Source organism: Cynocephalus volans, chromosome 13 (assembly GCF_027409185.1).
Source record: "Cynocephalus volans isolate mCynVol1 chromosome 13, mCynVol1.pri, whole genome shotgun sequence".
NCBI lineage: Eukaryota > Metazoa > Chordata > Mammalia > Dermoptera > Cynocephalidae > Cynocephalus > Cynocephalus volans.
In genome coordinates this window covers 89,866,548-89,885,182 of record NC_084472.1, presented here as the reverse complement: position 1 = coordinate 89,885,182, position 18,635 = coordinate 89,866,548, and the positions used below count along the sequence as shown (strand labels likewise).

Genomic DNA, 18,635 nt, shown 5'->3' with positions numbered 1-18,635 from the left:
CTCCTTTTCCTCCACATCTGTGGTTAAGTGCCCTGTAATGGTGGAACCCAGGGCACACATAGAAAGTGAGGGCACCCAGCATACTTCTCTGATTTCTAGTAGAGCAACCCCCGCATGGATCGAGCCCGAGGCGCCCCGGTGGGGAAGGGGTAGAAGGGGGTTTGTGAGCATCAAAGTATCCTTCTAGATCCCAGTTGCCTGGGGCTCCTAAAGCTAGTTTACACACATCCGGAAATAAGTCAGGCCACCACTCTCCTGTAGTTATCTTGGATTGACTCCAGATTGTATCTGCCACCCCACTTATAACATACCGAGTGAAATTTCTGGGGATGTGTGGGCTGCTAGTTCTTGCGCCCTGAAAGAGAATTGTTAGGCATAAGAGGAGCAAGAGAGTTTTCATCTTACAATATTTAGGGTGTTCGAACAATTTTCAGTTTTAAGGGGTGCTCCTTGGAACTCTGGACTTTCCAGGCGGCGTCTCTCAGTCCTTGGTCCTCTGGTGGTGCAGGTTTTACGTGCGAGGTGTGGATCTAAGCGGAGATTCCATCTACCTTTACAGCCGTTGGGGTTGTTAAAAGCATTAGGTAAGGTCCTTTCCAGCAGGGCTCCAGGGTCTGGGAGTGATGCCGTCTCACATAGACTGTGTCTCCAACCTGGAACTGGTGAGAAACTTTGGGGGTCCCAGGCTCATAGGTGGCAGCCAGCTGTGACCAGACTTCTTTCTGCACCGCTTGTAGTCCTTTCAACCTGGCATATAAGTCACTGTTACTGTGGCAAGAGGGTTCAAAGGCATTCCCCAGTAGAGTCAAGGGGGCAGGGGCACCATAGAGAATTTCAAAGGGGGTCAGGTTGAACCGGGAGGGGGTGTCCCTAGCTATAAACAGGGCCGAGGGAAGGAGCACCACCCAGTCTACGCCAGTCTCCATGGTTAATTTAGACAGGGTCTCTTTTAGAGTTCTGTTCATCCTTTCTACTTGCCCTGAACTCTGGGGTCTGTAGAAACAATGTAATTTCCAATTGACCCCTAGGTGTCTGGCCACTTCCTGACTTACCTTGGCAACGAAGGCGGGTCCATTGTTGGACCCAATTACCTTGGGCACCCCGAAGTGTGGGAAGATTTTTTCCAGGATTTTCTTGACCACGATGGTGGCTGTTTCTTGTTTTGCTGGGAATGGTTCCACCCATCCGGAGAAGGTGTCTATAAAAACTAGGAGATACTTGTAACCGTATCTGCCTGTCTTGACCTCTGTAAAATCTACTTCCCAATAAACCCCTGGTCTGTCTCCCCTGAGTCTCTTGCCAGGTCCCGCTGTATTTTTGCAGACATTTACTTTTTGACAAGGTACACAGCTTTTAACTATCTGCTCTGCTAATTGTTTTAGCCCTATGATATGATATTCTGTCCTCAGGGCAGTCTGGGCCAATTTGTTTACTCCCAGATGAGTCCATTGGTGCATTTGTTTGATCATGGCATGGGCTTGTTCTTGTGGCAAGATAGGCTTGCCTGACACTGCATGCCAACGCCCTTTTTCCTGATCATAGTAGTTATTAGAGTCCCTTGAGATCACTGCTACATCCTCAGCTGAGTATTTGAATTTGGGCTTTTCTAGCTCAGGGATGTTAACCAACAAAATAGACGAGGACCCGTGGGCTGCCACCCTTGCCTCTGAATCGGCCAAGTTGTTTCCCCTGGCGATGGGGGAATCCCCTTTCTGGTGGCCCGGGCAGTGTATAATACTCACTTTTAGTGGTCTGTGAAGGGCCTCCAACAGGGCTACGATCTCTACCTTGTTTTTATTTGTTTTTCTCCAGAAGTTAGCAGGTCCCGCTGTTGATAGATGGCACTGTGCACATGAGCAGTGGCAAAGGCATATCTGCTGTCTGTATAGATGTTGATTCTTTTGCCCTCTCCTAGTTCAAGGGCTTTTGTGGGGGCGATGAGCTCTGCCTTCTGGGTGGACGTTCCGGCAGGTAAAGTCTGTACCCATATCAGTTTCTGGCCATCTACTATAGCAGCTCCTGCTTTTCGTACTCCTTCCTCCAGGAAACTGCTCCCGTCAGTAAACCAGGTGGCTTCAGCGTCCGTCAGAGGCTGATCTGACAAGTCTTTCCACCATCCATGTGCCTCAGCAAGCACTTGCTGGCAGTCATGGATAGGAGGGTCAAGGTCCGGGTCTGGTAACGATGTGGCTGGATTTAAGCTCACCAGTGGAGCAAAAGTAACCCGGTCTGAATTCAGTAACAGAGTCTGATAGTGAGTCATGTGAGCATTTGTGAGCCAGTGGTTGGGAGGCTGGAGGACAATACTCTCTAAGGCATGAGGTACCAAAATTACCAAACTCTGTCCCATAGTCAACTTGTCAGCATCTTTTACTAAAACTGCGACTGCCGCTATGATTCTTAGACAAGCTGGCCACCCTGAGGCTACTGGGTCTAGTTTTTTAGACAGATATGCTACAGGCCTTTTCCAGGGCCCCAGTCTTTGAGTCAGGACCCCCTTCGCAACCCCCTTATTTTCTGCCACATACAGGTGGAAGGGTTTACTTATGTCGAGGAGCCCCAGAGCCGGTGTGGACATTAAGGCTGTCTTAATGTTGTCAAAAGCCTGTTGCTCCTCTTTTCCCCATTTGAAGGGCTGACTGTTCTTAGTGAGGGGACAAAACGGGGCTGCCATCTCAGCAAAACCAGGTATCCATAGGTGGCAGAACCCAGCAGTACCTAAAAATTCTCTGACTTGTCTTGGGTTAGAGGGTGGTAGAATGTGAAACACTGTCTCTTTTCTGGCCTCAGACAACCATCTTTTCCCGTCTTTAAGAAGCTACCCCAGATAACTGACCTGTCGCTTGCAGATCTGAGCCTTTTTGGCAGAGGCTCGATAGCCCAGTTCTCCCAACTCCGTAAGGAGACGCTTTGTTCCTTCCAGACACAATTCCTTGTTGGCCGCTGCCAGGAGGAGGATCTACATACTGCAACATAGTTACCTGGGGATTAGAGGCCTGGAACATGGCCAAGTCCTGGTGGAGGGCCTCATCAAAGATGGTGGGCGAGTTTTTGAATCCTTGAGGCAGGTGGGTCCATGTGAGTTGCCCTGTTAGGCCAGTCTCTGAATCTTTCCACTTGTAGGCAAAGTAATCTTGACTTTTTACAGTTAACGGCAAACAGAAGACTGCATCTTTGAGATCCAGTACCGAATACCAGGTCCTGTCTAGAGGTAAAGAACTTAAAAGATTATAGGGATTAGGGACGGTGGCATGGAGGTCGGCCACATGTTTGTTTACCTCTCAGAGATCTTGGACCGGTCGATAGTCATTAGTCCCAGGTTTTCGGACCAGCAGCAAGGGTGTGTTCCAGGCTGATTGGCACTTTTGTAGGATCCCCAGCTGAAGCAAACGGGCAATGTGGGGTCGGATGCCTTTGTGTGCTTCTTGGGACATTGGGTATTGTCGGACAGCTATAGGACTGGCTTGAGCCTTCAGTCCTACATGGACAGGGGGCCAGTTTTTAGCCTTCCCTATCCCTGTAGTTTCTGCCCACGCCTGGGGGTAGTTTTCTAACCACCAGTCCATCTGTCCGGTCTCCTGCCCTTGTTTTTCAAACAATTGGTATTCGTCTTCTAACCTGAGAGTTAGTATCTGGAGAGGCTTTCCTTGTCGATTTAGCACCCGAGGTCCCTCGGGGTCAAAATGGATTTGAGCACCCATTTTGGTGAGGAGGTCTCTTCCCAGTAGTGGGTAGGGGCACTCAGGAATGACAATGAACGAGTGGGATACCCGGCCCACGCCTAGGTCCACCGTTCCTTGGGTAGTCCATGAGTATTGTCTGTTCCCTGTAGCCCCTTGTACCCATGACTTTCCCTTGAGAAAAGGTCCATTTGCTCGATGTAATACTGAATTTTTGGCTCCAGTGTCTACCACAAACTGAGTGGGCTTCTCCTTCACTTTTAGAGTTACCCTGGGTTGGGGGAGGGGGTCCGAACCCCATCCCCTTTAATCACTGACCTCCTGCAGGGTTAGGACTTTGGGGCCCTGAGGCTTTTTCTTTTTCCTGGGGCAGTCTTGAACCCAGTGTCCATTCTCCTTACAGTATGTACATTGATCCTTTGCTAGGGGTCCCTTCTTGTTGCCCAGTACTGTCTCATTAGGCTCCCTAGTTTCCCTGATGACAGTGTCCAGAATTTTGTGAAAATTTATTTCTTGGCACTTTTCTCTCTTTATTTCTTTTTCTTTCTCTGATTCTCTATTATGATAAATCTTTTCAGCCACCTGCACTAATTCCCTCAATGACTTATCTTGTAACCCTTCAAGCTTCTGCAGTTTCTTCCTGATGTCTCTGCTAGACTGATCAATAAAAGCAACTGTCACAGTAGCTTTGTGCTCTTCACTACTAGGATCACATGGGGTAAACTGACGGAATGCCTCCATGAGTCTCTCCAGAAATGCTAAAGGAGACTCACTGGGCCCCTGGATCACCTCTCTTACCTTAGTCAAATTGGTAGGGCATTTTGCTGCCCCTTGGAGACTGGCCATTAGAGCCTGGCAATAGACCTTTAGGTGCTCCCTATCTTCTGCTGAGTTGAAATCCCAGTTTGGTCTGATCAACGGGAATCCTGCTTCTATAACATCAGGGAGGAGGGTGGGTCGCCCATCGGCTCCTGGAATGTTCTTTCGAGCCTCCAGGAGGATCCGTTCTTTCTCCTTGGTGGTGAACAGGACCTGGAGGAGCTGTTGGCAGTCATCCCAGGTGGGCTGATGAGTAAAGAGGAGGGATTCTACAAGGTTAGTGAGACTTTGGGGGTTTTCAGAGAAAGGGGGATTCTGAGATTTCCAGTTGTAAAGATCAGAAGAGGAGAAAGGCCAGTACTGTAAGGGCTGGTTGCCCTCTTCATCAGGAGGGCCATAAGCCCCCAGGGGGAAGATATGGACTGCCTCTGGAGAGGCCACTCATTTACTGCATGTTCCTTGAGCAGGCCCTCCCTCAGATTCATTTTCTGGTGGGTCCTCTGGTGGAGCTGATGGCCGGGCTGCCTGTGATCAGAGAGTAGGAGGATAGGGAGGGGGAGGATCAGAAAGAAGCCAGTCCGGGTCGGTGGATGGCAGGACCTCCAGTCTCTTTTTTACCTCTCGAAGAGCAAATACGGCCGTTGGACCTGTTAAGGGAACAAAGGGATGGACCCACGGAGGAGGATCCGTGACTAGATCTTCCCAGACGACGATATAAGGTATCTGGTCTGGGTGGCTTTCAGAACTGAAAGTTTTCCTTTTTGCTGCTGTAATCAATGGCGGAGAGAAGGAACCTTCAGCGGGCAGCCGAGTTGGAAAGTCGGCCACTCCGAAGAACACAGTGCGGCCCATTTATTCCTTCTAACCTGCACAGACAAATTATTAGCTCTGTCCTTCACATCAGTCCAGTATTTTAGAGTCAGACTTAAAGGGGTTGAGACAGTCTGCCCCATGTCGCCCCAGAAAATCGTCAGTCCCCACACACACGCAACCAGACAAACATAAAACAAAACACTGACATGCCCCTGCCACGGGCGTCACCCCAGATTATCAGAAAAATTGGGTGGGGTCTGCTTCCTAGAGATCTCCCATGGAGCCGAACTTGTTCGTCTCCCACAGAGGAATCTGGAGCATCCTCCAGGATTCCTGTGGCCGCGACGTGTCGGTACGTCTATCTGCTGCTATGACCACTACAGACCAATGGCTCCGCCTCGGAGCCTCAGAAAATCCGAAACCAGATTATAGTAAACAACAAAGAAGACTCTTAGACAGACATAGCAAACAGACAGAGACAACCATGGTACCTGCTGCTCGAGCAATCCTCTATTCTCTAGTCTCTGGTCCCAGAGAGAGTGAGCTTGATCCCGGACAAGCCCCCCAAAATGTAATACCCGTACTCCATGCACAAATCCCACACAGACTCCAGGATGGCTCATCTCACAAAGACCATGAGACTGAGACAGATGCAATCAAGCAAGAGGGACTTTATTCCAGCATGCTGGAGTCACTTAGTCTCCTGGACAGAAGCAACCCTGAGTTTGCAGTACAAGCACCTTTTATACAGTTTTTCTGAACAGATCTTTGTGACAGGATGAGTTGTTGGTCATCTGTGGTGCCTTTAGATTTATGGGTAGACTTTAGCAGGCTGGTACCCTGATAGATCTGTGGCGCCTTTAGATTTACAGGTAGGCTTTAGCAGGCTGGCTGGCACCCCGATAAGGAACAATGCATTTCTCAATCGTTTATCTTCCCCGGGGTCTGGCCAGGTGGCTTTTAGATAAGGAACTAGTCAGTTCCTGGAACCGGGTGGGGGTCATTCCCTCCCTGGAATGTTTAGTGTGCTCGGGCCCGCTTGACCTTTGTACGGCCCCTTAGAAGCTGCTTTACTTTAAATGTTTTTAGCAAGCATTTGTTATAAAACTGCGTATACTAAAGTTATACTTTTCTACAATTCCCCTACAATTCATTCCACTACAGTAGGACCAATGCTGTGTGCCTTTTCTTGTCCTCCTTATGCTTCTGCCTATCAGGGAACTTAAATTTCCTCAATGCAGAGGAATGACAGACCTCCTGTTCAAATGCTCACTGTCCCCCAACTCAGTTGACGATGGAAGAGCCAGACCAGGGATGCCACAGTCCGGAAGGACAGGGCACGACACTGAGGCATGTGGGAAAGCAGTCCCCATTTATACTCACCCACCCCCTACCCCACGTGTGACTCATTTTTCCTAGGGAAATGGGGCGACTTGTGTTTTCATGCTTTGTTTTATAGAGTCTTCATTCTATACAGCAGCGTGGGGGGGGGGATGGTTTTCCTTGAATAGGGTGGACTTTTCCAGTATTGTTATCTGGGGAAGACCCAAGTCCTTTCCAGGAAACTGAAGCCTGGAAGGTGGGTGTAGACCTTGGATAGACAGGAAAGGGAGCCTCTCCCTATGTCTTTCTCTCTCTTCAGGATTCAGACTGTGTCCCCAGGGGTTGGACAATAACCACCCCTGTTATGTGTAGACAAGCTGGGAGAGGGTGGGAGGTGCCTGTGGGGCTGAAAACGGATAGGGTGTACTTTGAAGCCAGATCATCCAGGTGCATCTGCTCGGATTTCCCTTTGCTTATCTCTAGTGCTTAGTAAAGCCTGGCTTCAGCTGGAATTAAGGAGCGAGTAGTGTCTGCAGCGGCTGTTTCTCCACATGCCTCTCTTCTCGTTGTTCAGCCCTCCACACCCCTGCACATAGGTAGCACCTGTAATTAGGAGGAGATCCCAAGGACTAGGTCCATTTTCAAAGACCAAGATTGAACCTTGGAGGTCGAAATTCCTTTCCCTGTAATAAAGATTCTCCTGCCAATGCTGACTGTGAACGATCCAGGCTTCTGTAAAGGTAAGTCCTAGCAGCAAACAACGCAGAGCCCCAGACAGGCAGGAAGGCACAGCCTGAGGGGCCAGAGGCAGACACCAGGTACATGAAGTCTGGAACCTGCAGCACAGGCATCAAACCTGCAGAGGGGACCAACTTCAGGATTCCAGTTCCCAGAGGGATGTAGGGAGTAGGCAGGGGCCCGGGAGCAAGGGAAGAGAACTGAGGGAGGGAACTGAGGCAGACAGATACTCTAGCATGCGGATCGAAACAGGACTCCATTTCCTGATACTGGGGACAAGGCTGAGAGCCCCGTACCCAGGACTGTGTCACAGAGTCAGAGCGGGCCCACTGTGGGGCTGACTGCATGCCGACCGCCAAGCTATTTATTGATCCTTCCATTTTTCTGATCCCTCCATTTTCTCTGTGTGGGAGACCAGATTTGTTCTAGAGTAGCACTGTCCAGTATGATAGCCGCTAGCCTTGTGCGGCTAAGTAAATTTAATTTTTAATTTTCATTCACAACTTCTTAGGTGAATAAAAGAGAACAAATTCGTTTTTAATTAAGTAAACTTAAAGAAAATTTAAAGAAAAATTTTAAATTTAGTTTCTCATTTGCACCACCCACATCTCCAGTACTCAGAAGTTGCCACATGTGGCTAGTGTAGGAGGTGGTGGATGGATGGTGGGAAACAGCGGAGCAGAATATTCCCGACACTTTAGATGAAGGAGAGTAGGGTGGTCCTATGGCCACCCAAGCTTTGTGGTGGGATGTAAGGGGCAGCAACCGTAGGCCCCTCACGCCTACTTCTGCAAAACACTAATGGATGCCTCCTTCTGTGGGCCAGGATCCCTGAAAGTCTTATAGTCACTCCTTTAAAGCATTGTCTCCAAAATAAACTTGTACAAAATATGTGTGTCTTAAAAATGTTGACACACTTTGATCCAGTGATTCTACTTCTGGAAATTTATCCAAAGGATATTCAAAAAAAAGATCTGTACAAGGACTTTCTGCATTATGTTTACTTTTCTTGTGTCAGATTTATAGGGGGTATAAATTACACACAATAAAATTGACCCTTATGAGGTGTACAGTTGGCTGAGATTTGGCAAATGTATACAATCATGTAATCGCCACCACAATAAAAAAGTTTTCCTTCACTCTGAAAAGTTCACCTTGTGCTACCCTTCATGCTCAATCCCCTCCTGCAACCCCCAGCTCCTGGCAATCACTGATCTGTTTTCTGTCTATAGTTTTGTCTTTCGTGAACGTCATGTAAATGGAAGCACAGTGTGTAGTCTCTTGCATCTGGCTTCTTTCATTTAGCATAATGCTTTTGCGATGCATTCATGCAATTGCATTCATCAGTGGTTTGTTCCTTTTTATTGCTGAGTAGTATTCCCTTCTAATGTACCAGACTTTGTTTACCCATTTTCCTGTTGATGTGCATTTGGATCGTTTCTCGTGTTTGGCGATTAGAAATAAAGCTGCTACAAACTTTTGTGTATGGGTCTTTGTGTGGACAGCAGGGCATTATTTACAAAGCGAGCTTTCAGGAAAAAACCTAACATCTAACATCTGATTCCCCGTATAATGGAGCGACTCCATGTAGCCACTGAAATCATGTCTGAAAAGGCTATCTGTGGCATGGAAATATTTCACTTATTTAGTGTTAAAAGAGGAACACAGAACAATATGTTTTCAGGAAGAAAGTTAACAATGATCATCTCTGGCTCAGGGAGGATTTTTAGTTTGTTCTTTGTCCATTTCTCGGTTGGGCTTTCTGAGCTTTCAGGAACCAGGGAAATACTCAGGTAGCATACATAATGAGGTTTACCCTGAGCAACCTTGGGGCAATAAGGACAACAGGAACCTTGTCTGCAGAGGAGACTGGAATGGGGACCACGTGGACAAGAAGAGGCAACAGCCCCTCTGAGCTCTGCAGGTACAGCAGGTTGCCAGCATCTCGGAGGCATCCATACCCCCCTCTCCACTCTGTGCTCTCTCATCACGTCCATCAGTCAGTCCACACACTCTCAGTGGATGCCTTCCGTCTGCCAGGCACTGTCTATCTCCACATATATGGACACCAACAGTACAAATGTGGTCCCTTCCCTCATGGAGTTCAGAATCTGCTGTTGCCTCAGTCTCTCTCTCTCTCTCCTTCAGCTACCACCAGCTAAACTCTCTCTCCTGTGGCTTCTGCTTATGCAGCTTCCTCCAGTGTTTGCTTCTTTTCACCTCTCTGCAGGTCCTGAGGTGACTGTTCCCCCTACCCCTTTCTCACTCCTGTGTGTCTCACATTTAAACTTCCCGAGAGAGAGGACCTGATCAGCTCAGTGACTCACAGTGCAGTCAGGGTAAAGCTTCACAAGAGCCCAGCCCAAAGATCTGTGCTGGGACAGCTATCCACTCTGGTCTGTGCAGCTAGCCAAGGCCAGGGGCAGAGGCGCAGGGCACACAGCACGGCAAGCCATGGTTAAGAAACCCCTGGGAACGGCTGCAAATGTGGCAGGCCCCAGAACATAAATTGTTCCCCAATAGGATTTGTAAAATTTATAAATTTTTTATGATGGGCACCTGCTACTTTTAAAAATCAGAGGGACAGGGAGTAGAAAATTGCATAAAAAAGAAAAATATTTCCTAAGAAGGATAACAGACATTCTAGTATGTCTGACTGATTCTATAAGCAGAGGTCAGTTCATGTGTGTGGTCTGTCTCCCATGAGCAGAGGGCAAGGCCTGAGAGAACAGACCCAGCAAACTTGGCCTGTGGGAAGATGATAGAAAGAAAGGTCTGGAGCACAGGGAGCCTGGAAGAGGCAGAGCCAGGGAGAGGGCTTGGAGCATAAACTCATTTCCTGCTATGTTCTTTTTATTTTCACTGTAAAAAAAAAAATTCATTGTATTGTTTTGCTGTCCCTGAATATCACACGTTAACATTTACTGACTAGTTATTGTAAGACCTGTGCACCATGCACAAATCCCACACACAGGGATGGCTCACTTCATGAAAACCATGAGACAGAGACTGTTGCAATCAAGCAAGAGGAGTTTTATTCCAGCATGCTGGGGTCACTTAGTCTCCTGGACAGAAGCGACCCCAAGCTTACAACACAAGCACTCTTTATACAGTTTTTCTGGACAGACTTTTCTGACAGGATGAGTTGTTGGTTATCTGTGGTGCCTTTAGATTTATGGGTAGGCTTTAGCAGGCTGATACCTCGATAAGGAACAGTGCATTTCTCAATCGTTTATCTTTCCTGGGGTCTGGCCAGGTGGCCTTTAGATAAGGAACTAGTCAGTTCCTGGAACCGGGTGGGGGTCACTCCCTTCCTGGAATTTTTAGTGTGCTTGGGCCTTCCTGACCTCTACATGGCCCCTTAGAAGCTGCTTTACTTAAAATGTTTTTAGCAAGCATTTGTTATAGAAGCAAATTACATATATTAAAGTTATATTTTTCTTTACAGTTATAACTGTTTTTACTTTTATTTTTTGAGGTAATTGTTATTTTTTAAGTTTTTTCCAGTTTTGAGGTATGATTGACAAATTAAAATTGTATATATTTAGAGGGTACAATGTAATGTTTTGATATTATACCCATTGTGAAATGAGCACTACAATCAAACTAATTAACTTCTCCATCATCTCACACAGTTACTTTTCCTGTGTGTGTAGTGAGAACACTTCAGCACAGTGACCATAGTTAATACTAAGGTATTATGTACTTGAAACTGCTAAAAGAGCAGATCTCAAGTGTTCTTATGTTCTTTTTTGCCCAGGACAGCCTGAGGGAGATTTGAACCCTTAGAAAAATGTGGCCACACTGTCCCTAATAGAGGCCACATCAACTAGACTTGATTTTTTTTTTGGCATCTGGCCACTACAGGGGTAGAACCCTGGACCTTCATGTTAGCAGCATCACACTCTAACCAAGTGAGCTAACCAGCCAGCCCAAGACTTGCTTTTTTAAAAAAAATTTTCTATAGAAATTTACACTTCACACTTCCTCCAAATACAAAGAATCCTTCCACTTGAAAACTCCAACTACTTACTGAACTCTATTATTTTTCATTCTTATCATTGCCTGAACATAATTTTATACAGTTGCAATCAGTGAATATGTGTATCTTTGTTCTTTTCATTCATACATGCTTTCCCATGTGTTGACACAGTCCATATATTGATTATTTTAATGGCTTTATATGCTTTCAGATGAATGCAAACAATATGCCAAAGTTTGAGCATTTGGATTGTTTATAATTTTTTTGCTATTATGAAAAACATAACTTGAAATGATTAAAAAATTGAGCTTTTTCTCTTTTTTGGTAAGTAGTAGCTATATTCTTTTCAAAACTTTTGTTTCCTATTCTAAAACTTGAACATGTTTATTATGGAAGTTTTACAAAATATAAACTACCTTGCATGTTTATGACCCACCTGGGGCACAATTACAGACTCTTCTTTTATTCTTCTGGTTAATTGTTGAGACCTTGTTTATGAAGCACTTGGGGCCTCTTTTCCCCTCAAGTTGTCTAATCATCCCAGGGGTCCAGATTGGTGGTTTCTTATTCCAGATGCAAGATGGGGAGGATGCTGGAGAGGCTAAGCAGCCCACCAAGGGCCTGGCTGAATGGCTGTCCTTGCTATCTTACCAGCTGTGATGTCTGGAACTGCAGTAGCTATTATGTGACCATGAGGTGATAGGCATGTGCCAAAAGCAAGAGATTTTCAGAGAGCCATCGAACCAGTATAGCATCGATAACTACATACATCTGAACTCCTGGTTATGTTTAAACCACTGTAAGTTGAGTTTTCTGTGAATTGCAGCTGAACCCATTCCTAACTGCTATTTTTATTATTAAAAGCAAGGTTGCAATGAACAAATGGTGGTGAAATCTTTGCACACATCCTTAATTACTTTTATAGAATAAATTCACATAAAAAATTAGGGGATTTTATGGGCTGAATTGTGTTCCCCCCAAATTTATATGTTGAAGTCTTAACCATCAGTACTTCAGGATGTCACTGTATTTGGAGATACATTCTTTAAAGAGGTAAGTAGGTTAAAATGAGATATATAGGGTGGCCCTAATTCAATATGGCTGGTGTCCTTATAAGAAGAGGAAATTTAGACACAGATGGACACACACACAGCAGAAAGTCCATGTGAAGACACAGTGAGAAGGCAGCCATCTATAAGCCAAGGAGAGAGGCCTTAGAAGAAACCAACCCTGCCAATACCTTGGTCTCAGACTTCCAGCCTCCAGAGCTGTCAGAAAGTAAATGTGTTGTTTCAGCCACACAGTCTGTGGTACTTTTTTAATGGTAGCCCCAACAAATACAGAGGACCAAAAACATCTTCCTCATCTGTAAAATGTGAATACTCGTATTATAAAGTGGTAGGTTGGATTAAATAAAATGATGCATGTAAAACATTCAGATTGATGTCTGATGTGCAGTAAGCCTTGAGTAAATGATGGCCATTATCAACAGGAAGCCTGACAACAGAATTTTCTGGGCAGATCTCTCCTGCACACTCTGCAGAGAATGAACTGAAGACCTTACTGGTCTCAGAGAGGAACACTGAGCTCAGGGTATCTGTGATGTTATTTTAGCAGAGACAGTGCTATGTCATCATCATACTATTTTCTTTTCCTGTGGATGCACAGGAGGGCACAATTCCCAGCCCCTTCCTCTCAGCATCTAGGCGGGGTCATGACTAGTTCTCACCAACAAATGTGAGCAGATGTGAAATATCCTTTCCAGCCTGTGGCTGTTTAGATCAGGGTGACCTCTCTGCTTTCTCTCTCTCTCCCACTCACAAAACCAGAGGAAAGGACTCCAAGATGGTGGGATCTCAGGGAGGAAGATGACCCTGAGTTACCTTTGAGGAGTGCTGTGCTGGAGAGCCCACCTGTCCTACAAGAGCAAGAAATGATCCTTTGTTGGGCTAAGCCATTGAGATGTCAGGGCAGTTGCCTTGCTTACCCTGAGGGATACAATCAAATGTTCTCCTCTCAAAAGATGACAACAGCACCACTGTTATTAATGAATAGTGTTCAGAGTGCAGGGATGGTGCAAATTCATGGTTGGATCTCAGTCACTTAGCTGGAAATTGATATGGTTTGGGGCCAAGTGCGAAGAAGAGGCCATTCAATTGTTGTTATTAATACTGCCATGTGTAGAATGTTTGATTTTCTTGATCCTCTCTTCTTTGAGGCAAAGAGTGAGTTTATACCCATCGACAGAGGTGGGCAGGACGTAGATGCAGTCAGCACCTTTATATATTGTCTTTATATATTGATCCTGTCTAGGCCTAGTCCAGAGATATTTGATCTGATTTTTGATACTGGTGTTACTTAAGTCTGTAAATAGGTGTCTGGGAACACGACAGAAAAGTGCTCCTGTGCTTGGTACCGCCCTGAGGTAGGAGAGAAGCTGCAGGCTGATCTTGGCTACTCTGAACCTAGCGGTCATAGGGCAGGGATGGGTTAATGAACCAAGAACTAGGTCTGACATCTTTCCACTGTGACCTCCTTGGAGTCTTCCTGCAATCATTGTGATCCTTCTCAGAAATAAAAAACCAAACATTTGGTAGTATATACATACAATGGCATATTATTCAGCCTTAAAATGGAGGGATATTCTACTCATTGTTGCAGCATGATATTCTAACACGTGCTACAACATGAATGAATCTTGAAGACTTCATGCTAAGTGAAAGGAGCCAGTCACAAAAGGACAAATATTATATGTTTCCATTTGTGTGAGATTGCTAGAATAGTCGCAGTCATGAAGACAGAAAGCAGAATGATGGCTGCAAGGAGCTGGAGGGAGGAAGGAATGAGAAGGTTAATGGGTACAGTTTCAGCTGGAGAAGATGAAAAGGGTCTGGAGATGATGGTGGTGATGGGTGCACAGCAGTGTGAATGTGCTTAATGCCACAGAACTGTGCACTTAAAAATGGTTAAGATAGTCAATTTTATATTACATATATTTTATCACATTAAGAAAAAGTACTTAAGCCTAGCGTTGGCAGAGTCTTTCTTATGTGGAGAACAGTGATCTGGAAGGATAGAGGAACATGATAAGTGCTATGGGGACACAGAGAAATGTGACGATCCTGCCCTTGATTGGTTTGCAGCTTGGTAGGAGAGAGATGGATTCAACAGCATTAACTGGCAACACGCCAATGCAAAAGGAGAGAAAGAGAGGAACAGTATAAGAACTCAGAGGAGTGAGCCGTCAGGCTGTCTGAGGGCTCATGGCAGGAAACATGGAAGAAGGGCCACTCGACCTGGGCACCAATAGTCTGGTGGGACCTTGAGTTTTGGAAGGAGGTGGATAGGGAGGCTGTGCTCAGTGTGCTGGAGGCTCAGAGCAGAGCACTTGCTGGGGGGTGGGTGCAGAGGCCTTGGAAGACCAACCGAGGCAGAGTGGAGGGTTCCTACTGAGAGTGGAGGGAAGAGGGGCCGGATGCCAGACTAATGTGATGATGCCATAGATGGTGGGGGTCCTTAGACTTCTCTTTTTTTAATTAAATAAACTTTTAATTTTAGAATAGTTTTAGATTTACCAAAAAGTTGCAAAGATAACACTGACAGTTCCCGTATACCTCTCACCCAGCTTCCCCTAATGTTAAGACCTTACATTACTATGGTACATTTGTCACAACTCATGAGCCAATATCGATACATTATTATTATTACTATTGTCATCATCATTATCATTATTATTATTTGGTGGCTGGCCAGTATAGGGATCCAAACCCTTGACCTTGGTGTAACAACGCTGAGCTGTAATCAACTGAGCTAACCAGCCAGCCCTGTTGATACTTTATTATTAACTGAAGTACGTATTTTATTCAGACTTCATCAGTTTTCCCCAAATATCTTTTTTCCATTCCAGGATTCCATCCAGAATTGCAGAGGTGGTACATAGACTCCCCGTATACTCTGTGCCTGGTTTCTTTTATTGTTGATTAATACCTCATATTGCTATGGTACATTTGTTACAATTGAACCAATATTGATACCTTATCTTTAACTAAAGTCCCTGCTGTATTCAGCTTCCTTAATTTTTACTTAATGTCCTTTTTCTATTCCAAGGTCCCAGCCAGGGCTCCATATTACATTTAGTTGTTATGTCTTCTTTGTGTGACAGTTTCTCAGACTTTCCTTGATTTTGATGAGCCAGGCAATTCTGAGGAGTGCTGGTCAGGCATTTTGTGGAATGTCCTGGAATTTGGGTTTGTCGCTACTTCTCTCATGCTTGGGTTACGGTTAGGGTTAGGGTAACGGGTTTTGGAGGACGACCACAGAGGTGAAGTGCCCTGCGCACCTCGCCATGTGGGGGCACACACTGTCAACCTGCCTTATCCCTGTTGATGTCATCCCTGATCACCTGGCCAAGCGACTCTGTCAGGTTCTTCACTGTAATGTCATTTTTCCCACTTCCCATACTCTACTCTTTGGAAGCAAACATTGCATGGTTTTGAGTCAGGAAAGTGACTTGATGAAAGTGGTCTTTGGGACTGAGAAAGTCCATCAGTGGCAGATGTGCTGGGTAGCAACGTCTTGACCTGAAACAGCGCTTCCCCCAGACCAGACACTTCCCCTGGGTCACTACATGTGATCTTCATCTTGACCCCCATCTGACAAATGATGAAACGAGGCCTGAGAGGTCAAACATTTGTTAAAGATCACACAAGCAGTAAGCAATCAGCCTGGGATCTGAACCCGAGAAGTGTGGCTCTAAAGTCCATGTTATCACCATGTCACCTGGTGAAGAATTAGCACAATGAATTCAGAATGTGGCTGAGCATCGGGATTTCAGTTTGAAGTCAGATTCTCCAGTCCCACCTCCAGAGATTGTGATTCAGTCGTTCTGCAGCCAGACCCAGGCATCTGTATTCTAGCAAGTTCCCCAGGAGAGTCACCGGGCCCAGTCCGTGTACCCACTAGATTAAAGGACAGGGAGGCTGAGGCTGAGAGACCATTTAAGATGTGCTGGTGATCACGTGGTCACTAGGTCACCGAGGCCTGGCCCAGAGCATTGGCAGTGAAAAGGAGAGGACGGATGAAGAGGTGCTGCGGGGCTCGGTCTCTGGCTAGACATGGGGCCAGCCAGAGGCAGGTGGCACTCGGCCTGGGCCACTGAGGGAATGTCGGTATGCATGACAGAAATACAGAATTCTAAAGGGGAAGGTTGTTGGAGGAGAAATGATAGATGAAATTTTAAAGTCGATGCTGAAGCAATTGTGGGAGACATGGGAGGAAATAGCCGAATGGGGAAGGAGGCCTGGCAGGGGTCTCATAGAGACCCAGGAGGCACCAAAGATATCCCCAGTGCATGAGTTTTCTGTGTGACAATAGCAGGGTAGAGGGTGGGATGTTGGAAAATGCTCCCATTTAGACAAGGGGGAGGAAAGAGGGGTGTGAGGAAACCCCAAGCTCGGTTCACCTCTCCCACAAAATAATAACAAACCAAATCAAACCCCGCCACCATCTACCTTACAGGTGGAACCCCTTCGTTCATGGGGGAAAGACAAGGTGAGAGTATCAGACTTGGAAAGTGCTCACAGGGACAAGGAGAATTTCCCCAAGTCCCATACGTGAGGCCCTGTTCAGGGGTCTTGAGCCCAGGAGGGTGGCTCTGGCTCCAACTAGTCTTCGGTCACCGACACAGAGGAGAAACACAATTGCAAAGTAGAAGGTGTCCTTGCCAAGGTGTGTCTGGAGCAGCTTTTCTACCCTGGATTCTGGAACGGGGCCCTGGCAGCAGCACTTGCAGGGAAAGCCAGTTTCCCATCCTGAGTCATGGTCAGTCACGGGGTCCTCATGACCTGGAGGCCAAAGTTTCTTTGCTTCAGGGATTATCTCCTTCAGTTTGCACATACCCCACATCTGCCAGGACAAAGCCAGTGCTGGGGCTTGTTTCAACACCTGCCTCCTCACTGACCTGGAATAACCTGCCTGCCCCTAGGGCATGGCCACTCCTTGCTCATAAGGGGAGGAGTCCCCACATCCAGTCTATGGTTCAAAAAGAAGTCAACTTGGGTGAGTCCATGAGGTCTTTGCTTCTGGCAAGTTCTGTTATTAGAGAAGAGAAAGAAAACCTAACCCCTGAATGTCATCTCCTTTTGCTGTAACTGATTTAGGTCAGTTGTAGAACTATGAAGAGTCTGACAGTCTGGTGAAGGGATTCCAGAGAAAGCCAGAATAGGTTTGTCTATTGATTTCCTCTAATATTCAGGGTTGGTTTTTTTTTTTTTTTGGTGACCATTCTTCCCCTTTTATTATCAAATGTCTCAGAAATGCAAAAAATTATAGACAGTAATATAAAGAATACCACTCTTTACAAGAAGCTGCTTAATTAAAACTTCTAATTTTGACATACTTGATTCAGATGTTTAAGAAAGAAAAGATTGCAGGTGCTCCTCTACACCCCTACATCGATTATTTTTCTTAATTCTTCCTCAAAGCTGAATTCTATTTCCTCATTTCTGGGGTCATCTATACACTTTTTTAAAATTACTGTTATTCTGTAGTAATGTCCCACCACAGATGCTAATAAGGTAGAACAAACTGACATTTTCTTTTTCTTTTTTGTGGGAGTGGGAAGAATGTGACTCCCTGGTATGGGGATCTGAGACCTTGACCTTGGTGTTGTCAGCACCATACTCTAACCACATGAGCTAACTGGCCAGCTAGCTTGCTTTCTTCTTCCTCCCTTCCTTCCTTCTTTCCTTTCTTTCTTCCCTCCCTTCCTTCTGTCTTTTCCTCTTTTTTTTGTAGTGAGATGTTACACTTTCTTCTGTGTAACCAGGAGGAAAAAAAGAAAGAATCACTCAGAGCACCATGAATGAGGCCTGGAGGGACTGCAGCCCATTAGGGGAGCAGCAGCCCTGATCCAAAATCAGCCTTTCTTTTTATTGACAAGACAAGGAAGTTTCACAAGGAAAATCAGTTGATTCAATCATCAAAGAATGACATAAAAACAGGCAGTGTTACAGAAGTAAATTATGGCTAAGTATAGCTTTAAACAACGGAAACTAGTAACAGCAGTAAAATTAAAAATGTGACATTCCAGAATGCAATTTGTAAAAAGCTAAATCAATCCACCAAACAAACAGCTTGTCCTTAACAAACATTTTCTTTTCCATATACTTCCCTACAGGGATTTCATTAGCATGTTTAAACAGCATTCAAGCAGTTTCCTTAGCATATCTTAAGAACAATCAATAGGTTAGATAGTCAATAGTTCTTCTAGCCCAAATCAA

At 45.7% G+C, this 18,635-nt stretch overlaps 1 protein-coding gene across 1 annotated transcript; it reads right to left on the bottom strand.

Moving 5' to 3' along the window:
* Positions 1-530: 530 nt before the first annotated feature.
* Positions 531-5,351, bottom strand: LOC134361718 (uncharacterized). The gene is given in 4 exon segments (XM_063076708.1): positions 531-768; positions 2,968-3,854; positions 4,479-4,712; positions 5,118-5,351. Coding segments are annotated over 4 exon segments (1,593 nt in total).
* Between the last annotated feature and the right edge of the window lie 13,284 nt (positions 5,352-18,635).